Source organism: Enhydra lutris, unplaced genomic scaffold (assembly GCF_002288905.1).
Source record: "Enhydra lutris kenyoni isolate GAN:26980312 unplaced genomic scaffold, ASM228890v2 scaffoldscaffold34, whole genome shotgun sequence".
Classification (NCBI taxonomy): domain Eukaryota; kingdom Metazoa; phylum Chordata; class Mammalia; order Carnivora; family Mustelidae; genus Enhydra; species Enhydra lutris.
The window spans coordinates 16,570,356-16,587,707 of record NW_019154118.1 but is presented as its reverse complement, the minus strand read 5'-3'; the positions used below and the strand labels follow the sequence as shown (position 1 = coordinate 16,587,707).

At 44.4% G+C, this 17,352-nt stretch overlaps 1 protein-coding gene across 1 annotated transcript in view; it reads right to left on the bottom strand.

The window, feature by feature from the left end:
- Positions 1–17,352, bottom strand: part of LOC111153828 (DS cell adhesion molecule like 1) — a 339,620-nt gene that overhangs the window by 33,072 nt on the left and 289,196 nt on the right. Inside the window, exons 15-16 of the mRNA XM_022513083.1 lie at positions 6,046–6,213; positions 4,661–4,731 (exon numbers count right to left, since the gene is read on the bottom strand). Of these exons, the coding sequence (XP_022368791.1) occupies positions 4,661–4,731; positions 6,046–6,213 (239 nt within the window). The remainder of the gene's footprint in view (positions 1–4,660; positions 4,732–6,045; positions 6,214–17,352) is intronic.

Genomic DNA, 17,352 nt, shown 5'->3' with positions numbered 1-17,352 from the left:
GAAAAACATTGTTTCATTTGCTCTTTGCTGTGCTCTCACTGTCTAGAATGATGGCTGATACGTAGCAAGCCTTCAGTACACAGTTACTGAACGAATGGAGAGAGGAACCGATAGGGCTGTCACCTGACATGGGCTCAGGAGCCTGGGAGAAATGGAACCGCAGACAAAAAGTAACCAAATGGACAGGAAGATGAGTAATTAGCTTGAGTAAAAAGAGAATCCCAAGATGGCACATCACACCCTCCAGGACAGCTATTGTCACCAAATGGAAAACAACACGTCTAGGCAATGACGTGGGCCAACTGGGCTCGTGCACTGCTGGTGGGGATGCAAACTGGTGCGGCGGCCATGGTCAGCAGCCTCCCAGAGTGAAATACGGAATTTCCATAGGATCCAGCAGTTCCGCTCCTTGGTACGTACCCCAAGAAGTGAAAGTGGAGACTCAGACACAGACTTGCACACCCAAGTTCATGACCGCATTATTATTCATCATAGTCAAAAGGCAGAAATAACCCAAGTGTCCATTGATGAATGAACGAATAAATAAAATGTGGTCTATGAGGGCAATCGAATATTATTTAGCTGGACACAGCCTATTGTTCAGCCAGAATGGAATTCTGACGCAGGTTACCATGTGGCTGAACTTGGAAAACATCACACTCAGTGAAATAAGCCAGACACAAAAGTTCAAATGATGTGTGATCCAGTTTCTACGGAGTCCCTAGAACAGTCCCTAGAACAGCCATGTTCACAGAGTCAGAAAGGAGACTAGGAGTTTCCAGGGGCTGGGGTGAGGAGAGGAGTACTTATCAGTTAACGGGTGCAGAGTTTCTGGGATTGTGAGAAAGTTCTGGAGGTAGATGGCAGTAATGGTTGCATACACAGTGAACATATTTCATAACAATGACCTGTGCATGTAGGCATGGATAAAATGATAAAAATGGTACATATATTTTACCACAATTCCAAAAAAAAAAAAAAAAGAGTCCTTGACTTGGTGTGTGGCCAGTCCTTTGGAGCACGTGGCTAGGTTGCCCCGGACATCATGGCTAGGGGTTGGGTCTGTGGGGTGGGGAGGCCTGAAGCCAGCCCCTAGACAGACGGACAGAGATGGATAAGACACATGGTAAGAAGGGAGCATTTTGGAGCTCTGGCTGGGCTGGTGGTAATGAAGGACTGGTCCCAGTCAGCCGGGAAGACAGAGTAAACACCAATGGCATGAAGTTGGGACTAGAAAAACTACTCTTACTCCAAGCTTCAACCTTGATACACACACACACACACACACACACACACACACACACATTCCTGATATATCTCACATCCCGACCCATCAAAGCAAACATCCTAATCCACCTACCTACCTACAGTCAGACAGATCCAGACTCACAGATAGAAACCACCTCCTTGAACAAACAGACTTGCCCATCTATAAATTGAGAGAGAGCACCCACCCCAGTGCACTGAAAAACAATGCAAATAAGGGTTTTAAAGACAATGAAGTTAATTGAAAAGCCCACCCTTTATTATACTAAAAAAGTGAGATCAAAAATAATTAAGTTAGTAAAACAGTCCCACTGTTTTTTTTTAATTCAATGAATGTTTTAAATGAACTGCATTTTAAGCTCACTGTTAACTCAATAAAATGAAGTTTTTAATTTAACGTAATGGTTTTGAACTCACTAAAGAGGTGTGTGTGTATGTGTATTTAATTGACTTGACTTTTTGTTAATGCCTGAATTAATGTTTTTCAGCACTTGAGCAGTCCTGTTTGCTAGTTTGTGAGAAAATTCCTGCATTCTCATCTCTGCCCGTGTATATCTACACACACACACACACACACCTATTATAGACACAAACATATCTTCAAGAGTGATACCCTGTCTTCACAATGATGCACATCTAGAATTACACACATACATCCATAATGCCATGTGCTGATATATACAACACATGTGACCACAGCCATCTATACCGTGATGATGATAGACACTTGTGCAGAGCACCATGTAACATTCTCACATCAACGTATACTGTCCGAGGTCCGGGATGGACATCGAGGGACACGCTGCTGTATCCATATGTGTGTATTCACATATTAATACAAATCTTGTCCGATCTTCCTTCCCTCTCTCCCTCTTTTCTCTTTCTCTCCTCCTGTCTCTCCTTCTCCTCTCCCTTCCACTGCTCCCCTCACCCCAATAGGCACACTCAGGATTTAAATCAATCTTAACAATATTTCTCTTGAAGCATTAAGAAATCAATAGGGCTGATTGCAAATTTATGTCATAAAGCAGTGGCGATCCATCTCACGGAAAGGGTCTTAAAATGAAGTGACTTATCTTTCAAGTGAATCTTTATTTTTCATTAATCTGTTTCTTGGTGTTAAAAAAAAAATCCCCTGAGAAGTCAGGCCAAAATTTATTGATGGGCTGGTTCATTCTGAAGTTCTAACTTTCTAATCAATTTTATTTTTCATTATGAGACTTTGGAGAAATAAATCTGATTCGAAATTTTCATCGACCTCCTGGTTTGAGGTCTGTAGCCAAACACATTCCCCGCCGCCACCTCCTGGCTTCCGGAGAGTATTGCTGGGACTTGGGTCCAGAATGAGGATGCAGACAGACTTGGGGTTAGATTCCAGGCTTCACCCCCAGTTTCTGAGGGAAGCCCTGGAGCCCAGAGCTGAACCTGAAGGGGAACCGTGGCTCTGGGCATCTGCTAGGTGGGCTGGTTCCCAGGAACGACCAACTGCCCAGCCTGTGCCCCATTTTCATCCTGGTCATTTCTCTAGGGAAGGAAGGCACCAGGCACTGCTGTGCGTGTGTGTGTGTGTGTGCATGCACACATATGTAGAGTGTGCGTTTTTTTTTTTTAAGGTTTTGTTTATTTATTTGAGAGAGAGGGAGAGAAGCAGGCTCCCTGCTGAGCAGGAAGCCCCATGTGGGGCTCCATCTCAGGACCCTGGGATCATGACCTGAGCTGAAGACAGATGCTTAACTGACTGAGCCACCCAGGTGCCCCAAGAGTGTAGTCCCTTTAAGGAAAATATCACTAAGCCCTTTTGTGGAAGGTCCAGAGGAGGACTGAGTGCCTGATCTTTTCCCATCAGAAGTTAGAGCCAGAAAATGAGCTTGAAGGTCTGGTCCCAGATGTGGACAAGGGATCCTCCCATCCCCCAAGCCTCACCATTGAGATGGGAAAACTCCAAGAAGAAAAACATGTATGAGCCCTAAGAAAGCTCCCTGTTCCTGAACTCCATGCAGTGGACTGGGGCTCTGGACCACCTAGCAGGGGGAGTAGGAGAGGGAGGAGCAGCCTCCTTGCTGAGCTGGGAGCCCGATGTGGGATTCGATCCCAGGACCCTGAGATCATGACTTGAGCCGGCGGTAGACACTTAACTGACAGAGCCACCCAGTGGTCCCTGGACCACGTACATATAAGTTCTGCCTCTTTCACTACTTGAATGGTTGTGGGCAAATCACCTTGCATCTGTCTGCCATGACCTCCTCTGATGGAGGGGGATACAAACACCTCTTCTGGCTGCCCTCCAGGAAGAGAGGGTTAGTGTAGGAAAATACTGGAAGCCTGCAAGCTGAGTGCAACAGGCCACTGTCAGGACTGGAGGCCCTCGTATGCCCAGGGCCAGAGTTTCCCAGGACAGGGTTTATTGTCCTACTCAACGTTATTCTGATCTGTTTCTCTGCCCTGCTGTGGGACCTCCTCTAAGAGTTTTTCTTCCTTCCTTCCTTCCTCCTTCCCTCCCTCCCTCTCTCTCTCTTTCTTTCCTTCTTCCTTCCTTCCTTTCCTTCTTTCTAGATTTTTATTTACTTGACAGAGAGAGACACAGCGAGAGACGGAACACAAGCAGGGGGAGTGAGAGAGGGAAAAGCAGGCTTCCTGCTGAACAGGGAGCCAGACGCAGGGCTCAATCCCAGGACCCAGGATCCCATGACCTGAGCCGAACACTTAACGGCCGAGCCACCCAGGTGCCCCTAAGAGTTTTCTTAAGTGATAAGGTCCTCAGACACCCTGTAGAATTCATAGGTCTCTAACCCTTCACAATGGCTGCAGAAAAGACTGGTCTGTGTTTTGCAGCTCATCCACCCCCAGAGGAAGGGAGGGCAGTTATTTTCACTCTGGTTTTATCGAAGAGGAAACCGAGGCCTGAAAACACCAAGACTCCTGTGTGTGGTCTCACTGGGAGAAGATGGGGGGGTCATATCACCATACCTCCCAGCTCCAGTCACAGGGCCAAGACAAGGGGAAGACCCTGCCCTGTCTTCTCCCATTATTCACAAGGGCTCCTTGAGCTTTGTACAAAATCAAATCCAACTCCTGAACTATTACAACACGCAGAGTTGGGAAGAGAGGCCAGTGTGGTGGAAAAATCATTTCCCTCTCCTTGGCAATGCCAAGTTCTTCATCTCATCCCAGCTACTGGCCTGCCCAGGTACAGAGGGAATAGGGATTGGTGGGGGGACCCAACCCTTTATCCTCCTGTCTTTCCTCCCCTCTGATTTTACCTGTTTAGCAAAAAAACAGGCATGAGAATTCTAAGAGACTAGAGACCAGCAAGCTTGCTGGGGCTTCATTCCTGGGTTGAGGAGAGAGCAGTCATGGAGGCAGTTAGCAGGGAAATGCTTTTGATCTCGCTTACCTTCCAGGTCACTTGGATGCTCTGTGAGGTTACTGGCTGCAAGGTGACATCCATGGGGGGCCCATCGGGAGCTGGTGGATAGAGAAACAACATTACAAGTCAAATCTTGGAAGAAAAGAATCCTAGGTCCTTACTCTCATCCTCCTGAGCTGGATCTGTCTTGCATCAGAGGAACAGAGGAAAAGCTCATACACAAAAGCAGAGAATCTTTGATTGAGCCCCCTGAAACAACCACAGGGCTTACAGTGCCTCTCCTTTCTCCACGATTAGCTGAAAACAGCAAACAAAGACAATGAGATATTACTATATATCCAGCAGATTGGCAACAAATTTTAAAAAGTCTGATAGTCTCAAGTGTAGGCAAGGGTGTGTCGTGGCAGGAATTCTTACATTTACCAGCCATGAGAAAGCAAACTGGCTCAATACTTCGGAAGCTATTTTGGCATTCTTGGTTAAAGTTAGAAGCGTGCTCATCTGATGACTGTAATTCTGCAACTACTTAGTTTCCGTAGAGAACTTGAAAACCTCTGTAGGTGTACCAGCACAAAAATGTTCACAGCTCCAAAACTGTCAACCACCCAAATGTCCATCTCCATTAAAATGGACCAAGAGGCAATGGTATAACCACAGCAAGGAATACTACGCAGCACTGAAAATGCACAAATGGTGAAACTCACAAAAATATTATTGATCAAAACAAGGCAGGCACAGAAGAATATGTTGAGAATAACTTCATGGAGATATGCCACTGGAAAATAGGCAAAACTAAACTATATGCTTTATGTGTATAGACACTGTAGTGGCACTATAAAAAAGAAAAGCAAGAAGGGCTACTGGTTCCTTCGTGGGGAGGAACAGGCGGCTCTGGTTGGGAAGGGGCGTAGGGAGGACCGCTGGCATGCTGGTGATTGATAGTGAGTGGGGGTTATACTAGTTTTTACTTTATTATTATTTGTAAAGCTGCACATAGTATATGTACTTTTGGTATTATTTTATATTTTGCAATAGCAGGAGAAACTATAGGGAGAGAAAGTTTGTTTAAACTTTCAGGCAAAATCCAAGACAACGGTCATGGAAATTAATACAGGGCACTAGTACTCTGCCCTTCACAGATCTAGCTTATTTGTCCTTTCTAGATAGGCTGGGGCCAGGGGAGTGAGAAAGAACCATGGACAGCTCCCCAAAGCCCAGCATCTACAGCTCCACCTGGAAAAGGTCAAACAGAAGAGCCTCCAATGATCCAGAGGCAAACACAGATAAATACCTTGGGATCTCTCCTTCCCTGTTGTGTTGCAAGCCCACCATCAGTGGACAGGGTGGGTGCAGGCCTCCAATGCCCCAGATCCCCAGGGCCATGGGAAAGAGCCACAAGGCCAGGTACTCACCAGCCTCCTCGGTGCTGATGGTGAGCTCTTTGCTTGGCTCACTACGGCCAATCTTGTTGAAGGAGTACATGCGGATGCTGTACACAGATGCTGGGTGCAAGTCCACGATGTTGGCCTGGTTGATGGTGGGGGAGATGTTGCGTGTGGATTGCTTGAAGTCCCAGGAATCTGGAGAGAGAGCACCCATTTCAAACCATAGCCAGGAAAACCCCACAACCCCTTCCCAGCCTCAAGTCTCAACTTCCACTGTGGGACACAGAAGAGGTCCAGTTCTACATCGATAGCAGCAAGAAGGCACAGGCCTTAACAACTTCACAAAGAGTACAAGGATTTTGTTCCACGAAGATCAAAGAGACCAAGGGAGGCCTGAGAATGTGAGCAGCAAATGCACTGGCTCTCCTCTGCCCTGGGCCAGCTTGTGAGTTCAAGCCTCAGATGGGGGTCAGACAAGATGTTTCTCAAGACCCCTTCCAAGATCCCCATTTGCTTACTCCCCCTGAGGGTGTGATTAGTCAGTGCCTTTCCTCCTGGCCTCCCATACCACCTCAGTGACCTGCTGTAACCATGAGATCCCTATCCCCCCCAGAGCCAAGAGTGAAGCCAAGGCTTTGCCCCCCTTCTCCTTCTGTATATGCCTCCATATCTTCTTTCCTTGTGCACTTGTGGGGTGCTGGTCCTGAGTGTTACTTGGTCTTCGAGGGGACAGACCGAGGGCCAGAGTCCCCAGCCCAATCCCTACCCTCTTTCTCTCACTGGCAGGAGAATGATGAGTATTCAGGGTCAGGAGCCAACAGAGAGGTGAGCGTGCTCCTGATTTATCCAAGGGGACTGGCAGCCCATTCCAGGGCTGTTTAACAACATTGTGGAAAGGGGGAAAAACCAGATAAATGCCACTTAGGAATACTGTGGCAGGAAACATTCTTCATCTCCAGAGGAATCCGGTCATTCATTCATTCTATTTTTTGCTGTGGAACTACTGGGGGATTCCCACGGAAAATGGGAAGGGCTTGCAGTTATAGCAATGCCTCGGCTAGGATCTTCCAAACCCAGAATTCATAACTAGATTACTTTATTGGCACTTCACGTTGAAAAGAAGAAAAAAAAAAGGCAGAACACAAGGAAACAAGCCGATAGTAGGGCTTAAAAATTTTCTTGGGGGCATGTCCTGATGTCACTATTCCGCTTAATTTTCCAGCCTTTTAAATCCACAGTAGAGAATCCTGAAAATTCTCAGTAGAAAAAATTAACCTGCATTCACTGCTGTTTCGTTCCTAGAACAGGAGAGGAGACAAGCATATTCTAGAAAAATTGTTAAGAAGACTTCTCCCCCCCCCCTTTTTTTTAAAGGCTTAAACCTGATAAATTAGTTCACCAGAAGAGACGATACCCTGCCTTCAGATTCTGGTTAATTGAGGTCTTGATGGTTTTCAAAACACCACTTTTAGCTGCATAATCTCGGCATCTGTGAAGGGCACTGTCCCAGCTCCCCATCTGCAGTTTTGCATTTAATTCTTTGGTTTTAGGAGCCAAAGTCACAAATGGCAGGCTGCGGAGGCTCGGAAACACATTATTTTCTCCTTGTCTTTTAAAACACCCCAACCACCCGGAGAGTCACTCTGTGGCTGGCAGGTTAAGCCAGAGCCGCAAATATGTGGGCGTCCACCTGCTATGGATACCTCTTTGGTTTGGGAGGGAATGGATGAGCAATGTGGTGGGTGGCAAGTGTCCACTTCTCTCCATGGCATCCCGGGAGCCCATGCCAGCTCACACACTCATCATACTTGATTTGCCCATGTTTGTAGGAGACGGGCAGTAATCACAAGTCAGTGAGTTCATTTTTGAGGAGGGCAGGCAGAGGCAGGAGGTCCACCCCATGTATCAGAACACCGAGGGGCTAAGGAAAAGGGGCGCCAGTGTATACACACTTGATTGAAAGAGACTTGTTTTCTGTATTGGTAAGAAAGACTTGTGAGTTACGGACCATGGGAGGTGTTGTGGATTGAAATTGACATAAAACGGACATTTTCTTCACGATAGGTTCTGATTATTTTTTCCTCAATTCTTTTTACCAGTATTACAGCAGCGATAACGTGTCCCTTCATGTACTCAAGTCTCTGGGTACCAATATGTCCTATTACAGGGGATGTTGACCTTGATCACTTAGCCTAGGTGTTCTTGTCTGCTTCCCCCACTCACTACAAAGTTACTATTTCCCCCTCTGTCATTAAGAGGGCCTGGGAGGGCTTCACTGAGATATGTGAATAAACCATCACATTTTCTTCTTAGTTTTCTTTGCTTGTGGTTTGTTTTGCAAAATGAAGTCTGTCACTTCTCTTTACGTGGAAACGTTAGCTTTTACACGCTGGGGTTTTAATCCATCAGGCCTCGTGTCACAGACATACCCTTCTTTATTACTTCTTTGTATTTTCAAGAAAAGCCTACAAGAATTGTATTAGTAATGTATGTCAAGGGTGTTAAGTTTCTAAACGACCACTCAGCACACATGATACACATTTTCAAAGAAAAGGGAGACTCAGGAAAACTGCTCTAACATATTTTATCTCAAGGTGTTCATCTCCCCAGTGTGTTTGCAAAATTCAGAGAACATCATCTAAAAATAGATTTATAAGATTTACACAATTGAAAATAATCTTGATCTCACGGACAGGAAAATTTTCTTCTCTATCACTTTTAGTGTGTACCTTGTTCCTATTTTTATATATGTCTATGTACATAAAATGTTAACATTATTTGATTCATTCTCTCTTGTTACCATCCTAATGTGTTTCTATTATTCTTCTCAGTTAATGGAAACTACTATAGACATTCATTAAGGCTGTCTCTGTGCATTGGTCTGTATGTTCTGTTCAGATAAATTCTACTTAAGACACATTGGAGTAAAACCCAGGCTTTACCATTTACTGGATATTTGACAAAATAGTCTCATAAAACAGGAAGGATAATATTATTATTCTCAGATTATTTATGTGGTTCATGCATTAATATATAAAAAACTGGTAGAGAGATATGTGGTATATAGTAGATTTTCAAAAAGGTTTGTTGTTGCTATGTTCACAATCTATTAGGCCTGTGAATTCCATATAACTTTCACTGGACCAAAGACATTGGCCTCACTGGTTAAAAATGAGGAAAACTCAGATACCACCCCAGAACTCCTGAGCTAGATAGAATCTGGATGTTTTTGAGGTGCCTGGGTGGCTCAGTCGTTAAGCATCTGCCTTTGGCTTGAGTCACGATCCCAGGGTCCTGGGATCGAGCCCTGCATCGGGCTCCCTGCTTGGCGGGAAGCCTGCTTCTCCCTCTCCCACTCCTCCTGCTTGTGTTCCCTCTCTCACTGTCACTCTCTCTGTCAAATAAATAAATAGAATCTTAAAAAAAGATAAGAATCTGGATGTTTTCAAGGTCTCTAGTGTGTTCCCTATGCATTAAAATTTGAGTACACTTCTAACTCACCATAACTTTCCCATCTCAGAAATACACACCATTTATCCTATAGGATATAAATATAACACCCAGAAACATGTATGCCTGTGTTGAGGACTTAATTTTATAATTTATCTTCCAGAACAGTGGAGTCCCCACAGTGATTTTTTTTGGACTGTGTGTCATCTTCTTTCCTCAGGGTGAGAGGATATTACTGTGTAAAAAATGATCTTATTGGATAATTCAGGACACTTTCCGAAGTCCCAACAAGTTCTTGTAAGTCTCTTGTCTCATCTTGGGTCAAAGGATGGTCTCTGTGCATGGCCACCTGGTAACCTGTTTTGAACCCCAGGGATTGCTGCCATTCAGGGATGTGGTCATAGAGGTGTCCTATGAGGAGTGGGATGACAGGGATGTCATACTGGAGAGCTTACAGGAACCTGGCCTCCATGGCTAAGTCCACTGTCCGGGTTTCGGCTCCATTATTTGTGAAAGGTCTCCTGGGAGCTTCAGCTTCCTACTACAGAGTTTCAGATCCCTGCTTTCAAGGACATACTGGGAGTTTGTTGGCATAGAAAAGGAAGACTTTGTGATGTTTCATCGTAACTTTAAGCTTCGTCTTTCCTGAGGTAACCTGCATCCCTTACTCAAGATTAGTGGTAATTCTAGAAATTCAGTGGTATCACATAGTGTTGCTTCTGTCCTAACATCCAGTTTCCACACCTTATTTCTGACCCAGTCATACTTAGGAGTGGAACTCAGGATCTGAAATGTTCACTGTCCTAGCAACCGTCAAGGTGCCGTCAGGGAACAGTGTTTCGGGAAATCACATCCTAGAATATTCTAATATCCTACAATGTCCTCTCTTCTCACCTTCTTACAGTGCACAACACTCCACTGGAGATTGGAGAATCCCCAGCCAAACTCTATTTCCTCTAATAAATAGGACTTTTTGTCTCTAAGCCAAACCTGATCACCTTTTTGGAGCAAAAGAAGGAGCCCAGGAATGTGAGGAGAAAGGAAACAGGAACCAAACACCCAGGTGGGTGGGAGTGGGCCAAAGGTCACAGAGGAAGCCAGACCTTAAAATACAGTTTGGGAAGGTCTGCTTAATGGAAATGATTTTTGAGACACCTAAGTTTTCTGTTGCTTCCAAAGAAGGACATCTGCCCAACTTTTACCGTCTCTTAAACCCTTTGGGCATCTCCTTCTGCTCAGTCAGGGGTCTCCCATCACATTCACACTCAGGCCCCCAAACCCCTTGGACTGTGCAGGCCAGCCCGATCCGGCTGCCAATCCATCGCTCATGGGGGTCTGGGAAAATCTGTGCATGCTTCCAAGGAATTCTACGCTAAGTCAGTTTTAGAGTTCTGTGTTGCCTCGTGTAAGAATTGGAGAGGTACGCGGTTGAGATAGTGGGATTTGGTTGAGAAATCCCAGGAACACTGGAGACAGATACCATGCATGTTCTCCTGAGTCACTTCCAATCCTATGGAGGCTTCAGACAGGACCCTCCAAAGTTCAGACTCAGAGATTTCATTGTGACACAATACACCTCCTTAAAATGAGAAAATCAAATCTTCTGTTCCTCTTTGAAATTTCCTTTTTCTTTGTAGGAATTAAGTTGGAAATTTCAAGTCTCAGGGTCCTAGGATAGAGCCCTGTGTTGGGCTTCATGCTCTGTGGGGAGTCTGCTTCTCCCTCTCTCTCTCTGCCTCTGCCCCTACCCCCCACTCATGCTCTCTCTCTCTCAAATAACTTAATCTTTAAAAAAAGAAGTTTCAAGTCTATAGGCCCCAGTTCCTCAACAGTAAAAGAGATTCATATATCTATTTACCTCATAGAATTTTCTTTTCTTGAGGTATAATTGACATATAACATTATATTAGTCTCAGGTATACGGCATAATGATTTGATATTTACATATGTTGTGCAGTGATCACTACTTTAAGTCTAGCTACTATCTGCCACTATACAGAGTTACAAAATCTTTTTCTTCCTTTTCTTTCTTCCTTTTTCTTTTCTTTTCTTTTCTTTCTTTTTTTTTTAAATGTAGGCTCCACACCCAGCATGGAGCCCAACATGGGACTTGAACTCACAGCTGCGAGATCAAGACCTGAGCGGAGATCAAGAGTCAGATGCTCAACTGACTGAGCCACCCCGGCACCCCCAAACTTTTCTTCTTATGATGAGAACCCTCAACACTCAGTCTCTTAGCAACTTTCAAACACGCGATACGATATTGTGGTCTACAGTCACGGTACTGTACATTACATCCCCATGACTTATTTACTTTATGCCTGGAAATGTGTGCCCCCTGATGTCCTTCACCCGTTTCATCCGCCCTCAGAACCCAATAACCACCAGTCAGTTCCCTGCATCCATGAGGTTTATTACATGTTTTCTTTTCAAATTCTGCACATAAATGAAATCATGTTTTTTTTTTATCTTTTTCTGTCTGACCTATTCCACTCAGCATAATAACCTTCCAGGTCCATCCATGGTGGTGCAGACGGCAAGATCTCACTATCTTTTACGGCTGAGTTTTGTTCCATCGTGTGTGTGATGTATGTGTGTGTGTCCCCCCCACAATTTCTTCATCCACTCATTTACTGATGGACTTCCATCTCGGCTATCGTAAATAACGCAGCAATAAACATGGGGTGCCTGTGTATTTTCAAATTAGCATTTTTGTTTTCTTTGGATAAATACCTAAGAAGTGGAATTGCTGAATCATATAATAATGCCACTTTCAATTTTTTGAGAAACCTCTGTACTGTTTTCCACAGTGGCTGTTGCAATTTACAGTCTCATGAACAGTATAAGAAAGTTCCCTTTTTTCCCCTTCACATCCTTGCCAACACTTGTTATTTCTTGTTTATTCAATTCTTTGAAGGCTGAGGGAGGTGGGGAAGCTGCAGATGAAAAATCTCAAGCGTAGAGTTCGGTTCATGAGGTTTAAGGAAAGAAGCCATCTCTCTAACCTAGACGTGCAAGGTGAAGCAGGAAGGGCTGATGTGGAAGCTGCAGCGAGTTTTCCAGAAGACCTAGCTCAGATAGTCGACCTACTGGAAGATGCCATCTAGGACTTTCATAGCTAGAGAGGGGAAGTTAGTGCCCTGCTTCAAAGCTTCAAAGGACAGGCGGACTCTCTGGTTAGCGGCTAATGTAGCTGGTGACCTTAAGTTGAAGCCACTGCTCATTTAACACTCCCCAATCCTGGGGCCCCTAAGAATTATGCTAGGGATGCCCAGGTGGCTGAGTTGGTTAAGAGTCCAGCTCTTGATCTCAGCTCAAGTCTTGATTTCAGAGTTGTGAGTTTAAGCCCCTTGTTGGGCTCCACATTGGGTGTGCAGCCTATTTTTTTTTATAAAAAAATTAAGAATTATGCTAAATTGACTCTGCCTGAGCTCTAGAAATGGAACAACAAAGCGTGGATGCTGGCACATCTGTTTATAACAGGGTTTGCTGAATATTTTAAGCCCACTGTTGAGACATACTGCTCAGAAAAAAGATTTATTTCAAAATATTACTGTTCATTGACAATGCACCTGACAAGAGGTCTGATGGAGATGGACAATGAATGTCATTTTCATGCCTACGAATACAACATCCATTCTGCAGCCCGTGGATCGAGGAATCATTTCGACTTTCGAGTCTTGTTATTTTAAGAAATACATCTCATAAGGCTATAGATGCCATAGATAGTGATTCCTTTGATGGATCCGAGCACAGTAAATAGAAAATCTTCCAGAAAGGGTTTACCATTCTAGAAGCCATTAAGAACATTCATGATTCATAGAAAGAGGTGAAAATACCAACATTAAGAGGAGTTGGGAAGAATTTGATTGCAACCCTCATGTAGACTTTGAGGGGCCCAAGACTTCAGTGGAGGAAATAGCTGCAGATGTGGTGGAAACAGCAAGAGAACTAGAGTCAGAAGTGGAGCCTGAAGATGAGACGAGTTGCTACAGTCTCGTGATAAACCTGAACGGGTGAGGGGTTGCTTCTCACGGACCAGCACAGAAAGTCGTGTCTACTCTCTACTCCTGGGGGGAGATCCCAGGAAGATTGTTGCAGTGACAACAAAGGATTTAGAATATTACACTAACTTAGCTGATAAAGCAGTGGCAGGTTTGAGAGGACTGACTCCAATTCTGAAAGAAGTTCTACTACGGGTAAAATGCTATCAAATACCGCCGCATACTACAGAGAAACTGTGGAAGGAAGAGTTGATTGATGTGGAAAACCTCATTGTTGTCTTATTTTTTTTTAAGATTTTATTTATTTATTTGCCAGAGAGAGATCACAAGTAGGCAGAGAGGCAGGAAGGGAGGGAGGAGGAAGCAGGCTCCCCGTTGAGCAGAGAGCCCGATGCGGGACTCCATCCCAGGACCCTGGGACCATGACCTGAGCCGAAGGCAGAGGCTCAACCCTCTGAGCCACCCAGGTGCCCCTGTTGTCTTATTTTAAGAGCCTGCCACAGCCCCCCAGCCTTCAGCAACCTGCACCCTGCTGAGTCAGCAGCCATCGACACCAAGGCAGAACCCTCCACCAGCAAAAAGATGATGACTTGCTGAAAGCTCAGATGATGGTTAGCACTTTTTTTTTTTTTTTTACAATACATTGTTTTGTTTTTTAAGATTTTATTTATTTATTTGACAGACAGAGATCACAAGTAGGCAGAAAGGCAGGAAGGGAGGGAGGAGGAAGCAGGCTCCCCATTGAGCAGAGAGCCGGATGTGGGGCTTGATCCCAAGACCCTGGGATCATGACCTGAGCTGAAGACAGAGGCTTTAAACCACTGAGCCACCCATGTGCCCCTACAATACATTGTTTTTTAAAAAACATAATGTTCGGGGGGCACCTGGGTGGCTCAGTGGGTTAAGCCTCTGCCTTCAGCCCAGGTCATGATCTCAGGGTCCTGGGATCGATCCCCATATCAGGCTCTCTGCTCAGCAGGGAGCCTGCTTCCTCCTCTCTCTCTCTGCCTGCTGCTCTGCCTACTTGTGATCTCTCTCCCTCTGTCTAATAAAAATAAATAATAAAAATCTAAAAAAAACCATAATGTTCTTGCACACTCAAAAGACTACAGCATTCTATATGCATAACTTTTGTATGCCCTGCTTTACCTTAGTTATCTGAACCACCAACACCTCCCAGGTATGCCCATAATTATTGATAAATATGATCTTATTGCCACTTAGTAATTGTTTTCCACCTGTTCTGTACTTTCTCTCCATTCCTTCTTTTGCTCTTCACTTGTCATTCAATGACTGTCTTCAGTGGTGTGCTTAAATTCTTTTCTCATGATCTCTTGCATTGTTTGTCTGGGTATCCCTTAACTCATTATCGTAGTTAGAGATATTTTTACTACTTTTGTCTTTTAGACTTCATACTAGCTTTATTAGTGATTAACCACGACATTTAATGTATATTTACCTTTACCTGTGAGATTTTTTACTTTCATATGTTTTCTTGTTACTAATTAGTGCCCCTACTCTTTGGCTTGAAGAAGTCCTTTAACATTTGTTGTAAGACCAGTTTAGTGGTGAGCAACTCATTTAGCTTTTGCTTGTCTGGGTAACTCTTCATCTCTCCTTCAATTCTGAATGATGACCTTGCCTGGCAGAGTATTCTTGGTTGGATTTTTTTTTTGACACTTTGACTTGGTCATGCTGCTTGCTTTAGATCCACAAAGTTTCTGAGAAATCTGCTGATAGTCTTATGGGGTTTCCCTTGTACATAACAAGTTGTTTTTCTCTGGCTGTCTTAAAGATTTTCCCTTTATCTTTAATTTTTGACATTTTAATTATAATGCGTCTTGGTGTGGGTCTCTTTGGGTTTATCTTCTCTATACCTCTCTCAGCTGTCCAGATCTGGATGTCTGTTTCCCTACCCAGGTTAGGGAAGTTTTCAGCCATTATCACTTCAATTAAGTCTTCTGCCCATTTATTTCCTTTTTTTTTTAAGATTATTTATTTATTTATTTGACAGAGAGATCACAAGTAGGCAGAGAGACAGGCAGAGAGAGAGAGAGAGAGGAGGAAGCAGGCTTCCTGTTGAGCAGAGAGCCCAATGCAGGACTCGATCCCAGGACTCTGAGATCATGACCTGAGCCAAAGACAGAGGATTAACCCACTGAGCCACCCAGGCACCCCCATTTATTTCCTCTTGAGGAGCCCTATAATGTGAATGTTACTTTGCTTTCTACTGTTCCACAGGTCCCTTAAGCTGTCTTCACTTTTATAAACTCTTTTATCTTTTTGTGGCTCTGTTTGGGAGAGTTCCACTGCCCTGTCTTCCAGGTCACTGATCTTTTCTTCTGCTTTGTCTAGTCTTCTGTTGAACACCTCTAGTGTGTTCTTCAGCTCTGTGGCTTCTGTTTGGTACTTTAAAAATATTTTCTGTGTCTCTGTTGAAGTCTTCACTGTGCTCATCCATTCTTCTCCTAAGTTCTATGAGCATCTTGATGACCATTATTCTGAACTCTTTATCAGGTAAGTTATTTACCTCCAATAAGTTTCTTTTTTTTTTTCTGGGGTTTTAACTTGTTCTTTCATTTGGAATATATATCTCTGTTTTTTCATCTTGCTTAACTCTTCATGTTTGTTTGTATGTATTAGGTAAAATGGCTACCTCTTCCTGTCTTGAAGGTGTCTTGTGTTGGAGAGGAACCAGATTGTTTCTCCTTGCCCTAGCCCTTGGTTGTTGTCTCTTGAACCTTTGTGATTGTCTAAGCAAAGTTTATTCTTGATAGGTCCCAGTTGTTGATGGTGTGCCAAGACCCATCAGTGTTTCAGAGGGAGGGATCGTAGCACCTGCTGACTTTGAAGCCGATTGCAAGCCAGACTCTCAGACAGCGCTTTCAAAGTATACAGATACATACTGTCTTATGGGACCATAATCACAAACCCTGCTGACCTCTAGAGCAGCCCATCTGGAGGTGTCCTCTTGGCAACAACTGCAAAAAATCAAGGCTCCAGACAAATGTCTGAGCTCCTTTCTGGGATGTACTGGTGAGCTATAGTGAGGCCAAGGGAAAGCACAAAGGTGGCCTTCTCCCAGCCCACATTCCTTTAGAACATTTTGGTAATCTCTGGATGTGACCTGAAGCCTGTCCCTCTCAGGCTGAAGCTCCAGGAGAAGAAGATAGGTGTTTTGCACAGGAAGACTGGGTTGTGTTTCCGTCTGCTGTCTGTGCAGTATCCTGGGGGTGACAGCCTGCCAACAATTTTCTCTCTGTTTCAGATCCATGGGGCCCAGAAACACAAGCCCGCCTAGGTACTAGACCTAGGTGCTCTAGGGCTGTCCCCAGTGAGACTACATGCACCTGCTGGCTTCAGCAGGGCCACGGGGGACTGTGGGGGTGGGGCACACCAGATGACTTTAGTGGAGAAGTGCTAATATTTACCAAACATCTGTGATGCACCAGGTGTGGTCTGGACAATGTAAACACTCGCCATTCACTCCTCACACCCCCTCATGATATCAGCATTATGTCTCCATGGTATAGGTGACCCCATGTCACCAAGACTGATTTCTCACTTGGCCTCTCAAGTGTTCAATACTTGAACCTCTCCCTTCCTCTTCAAACACTCTTTCCTTGGCTTCCCTGATAAAAGACTCTCTGGCTTTTCTCTAATGTTTTGGACTATTTTTTCTCTCTTCTTTCCAGATGCATCTCCCTTACCCTTCCATTAATGGTTAGATGGAGTTCTTCTAGGCTCCATCTTAGGTTCTTTTTCTCTCACTTCGTAGACTTTCCCCACACTTGGCTTCTCTTTCCATCTATACACAGGTAACTCAAAGGTTTGTGCCCAGCTGGATGTCTCCTATGAACTCAAGATTTTTGTAGCCAAC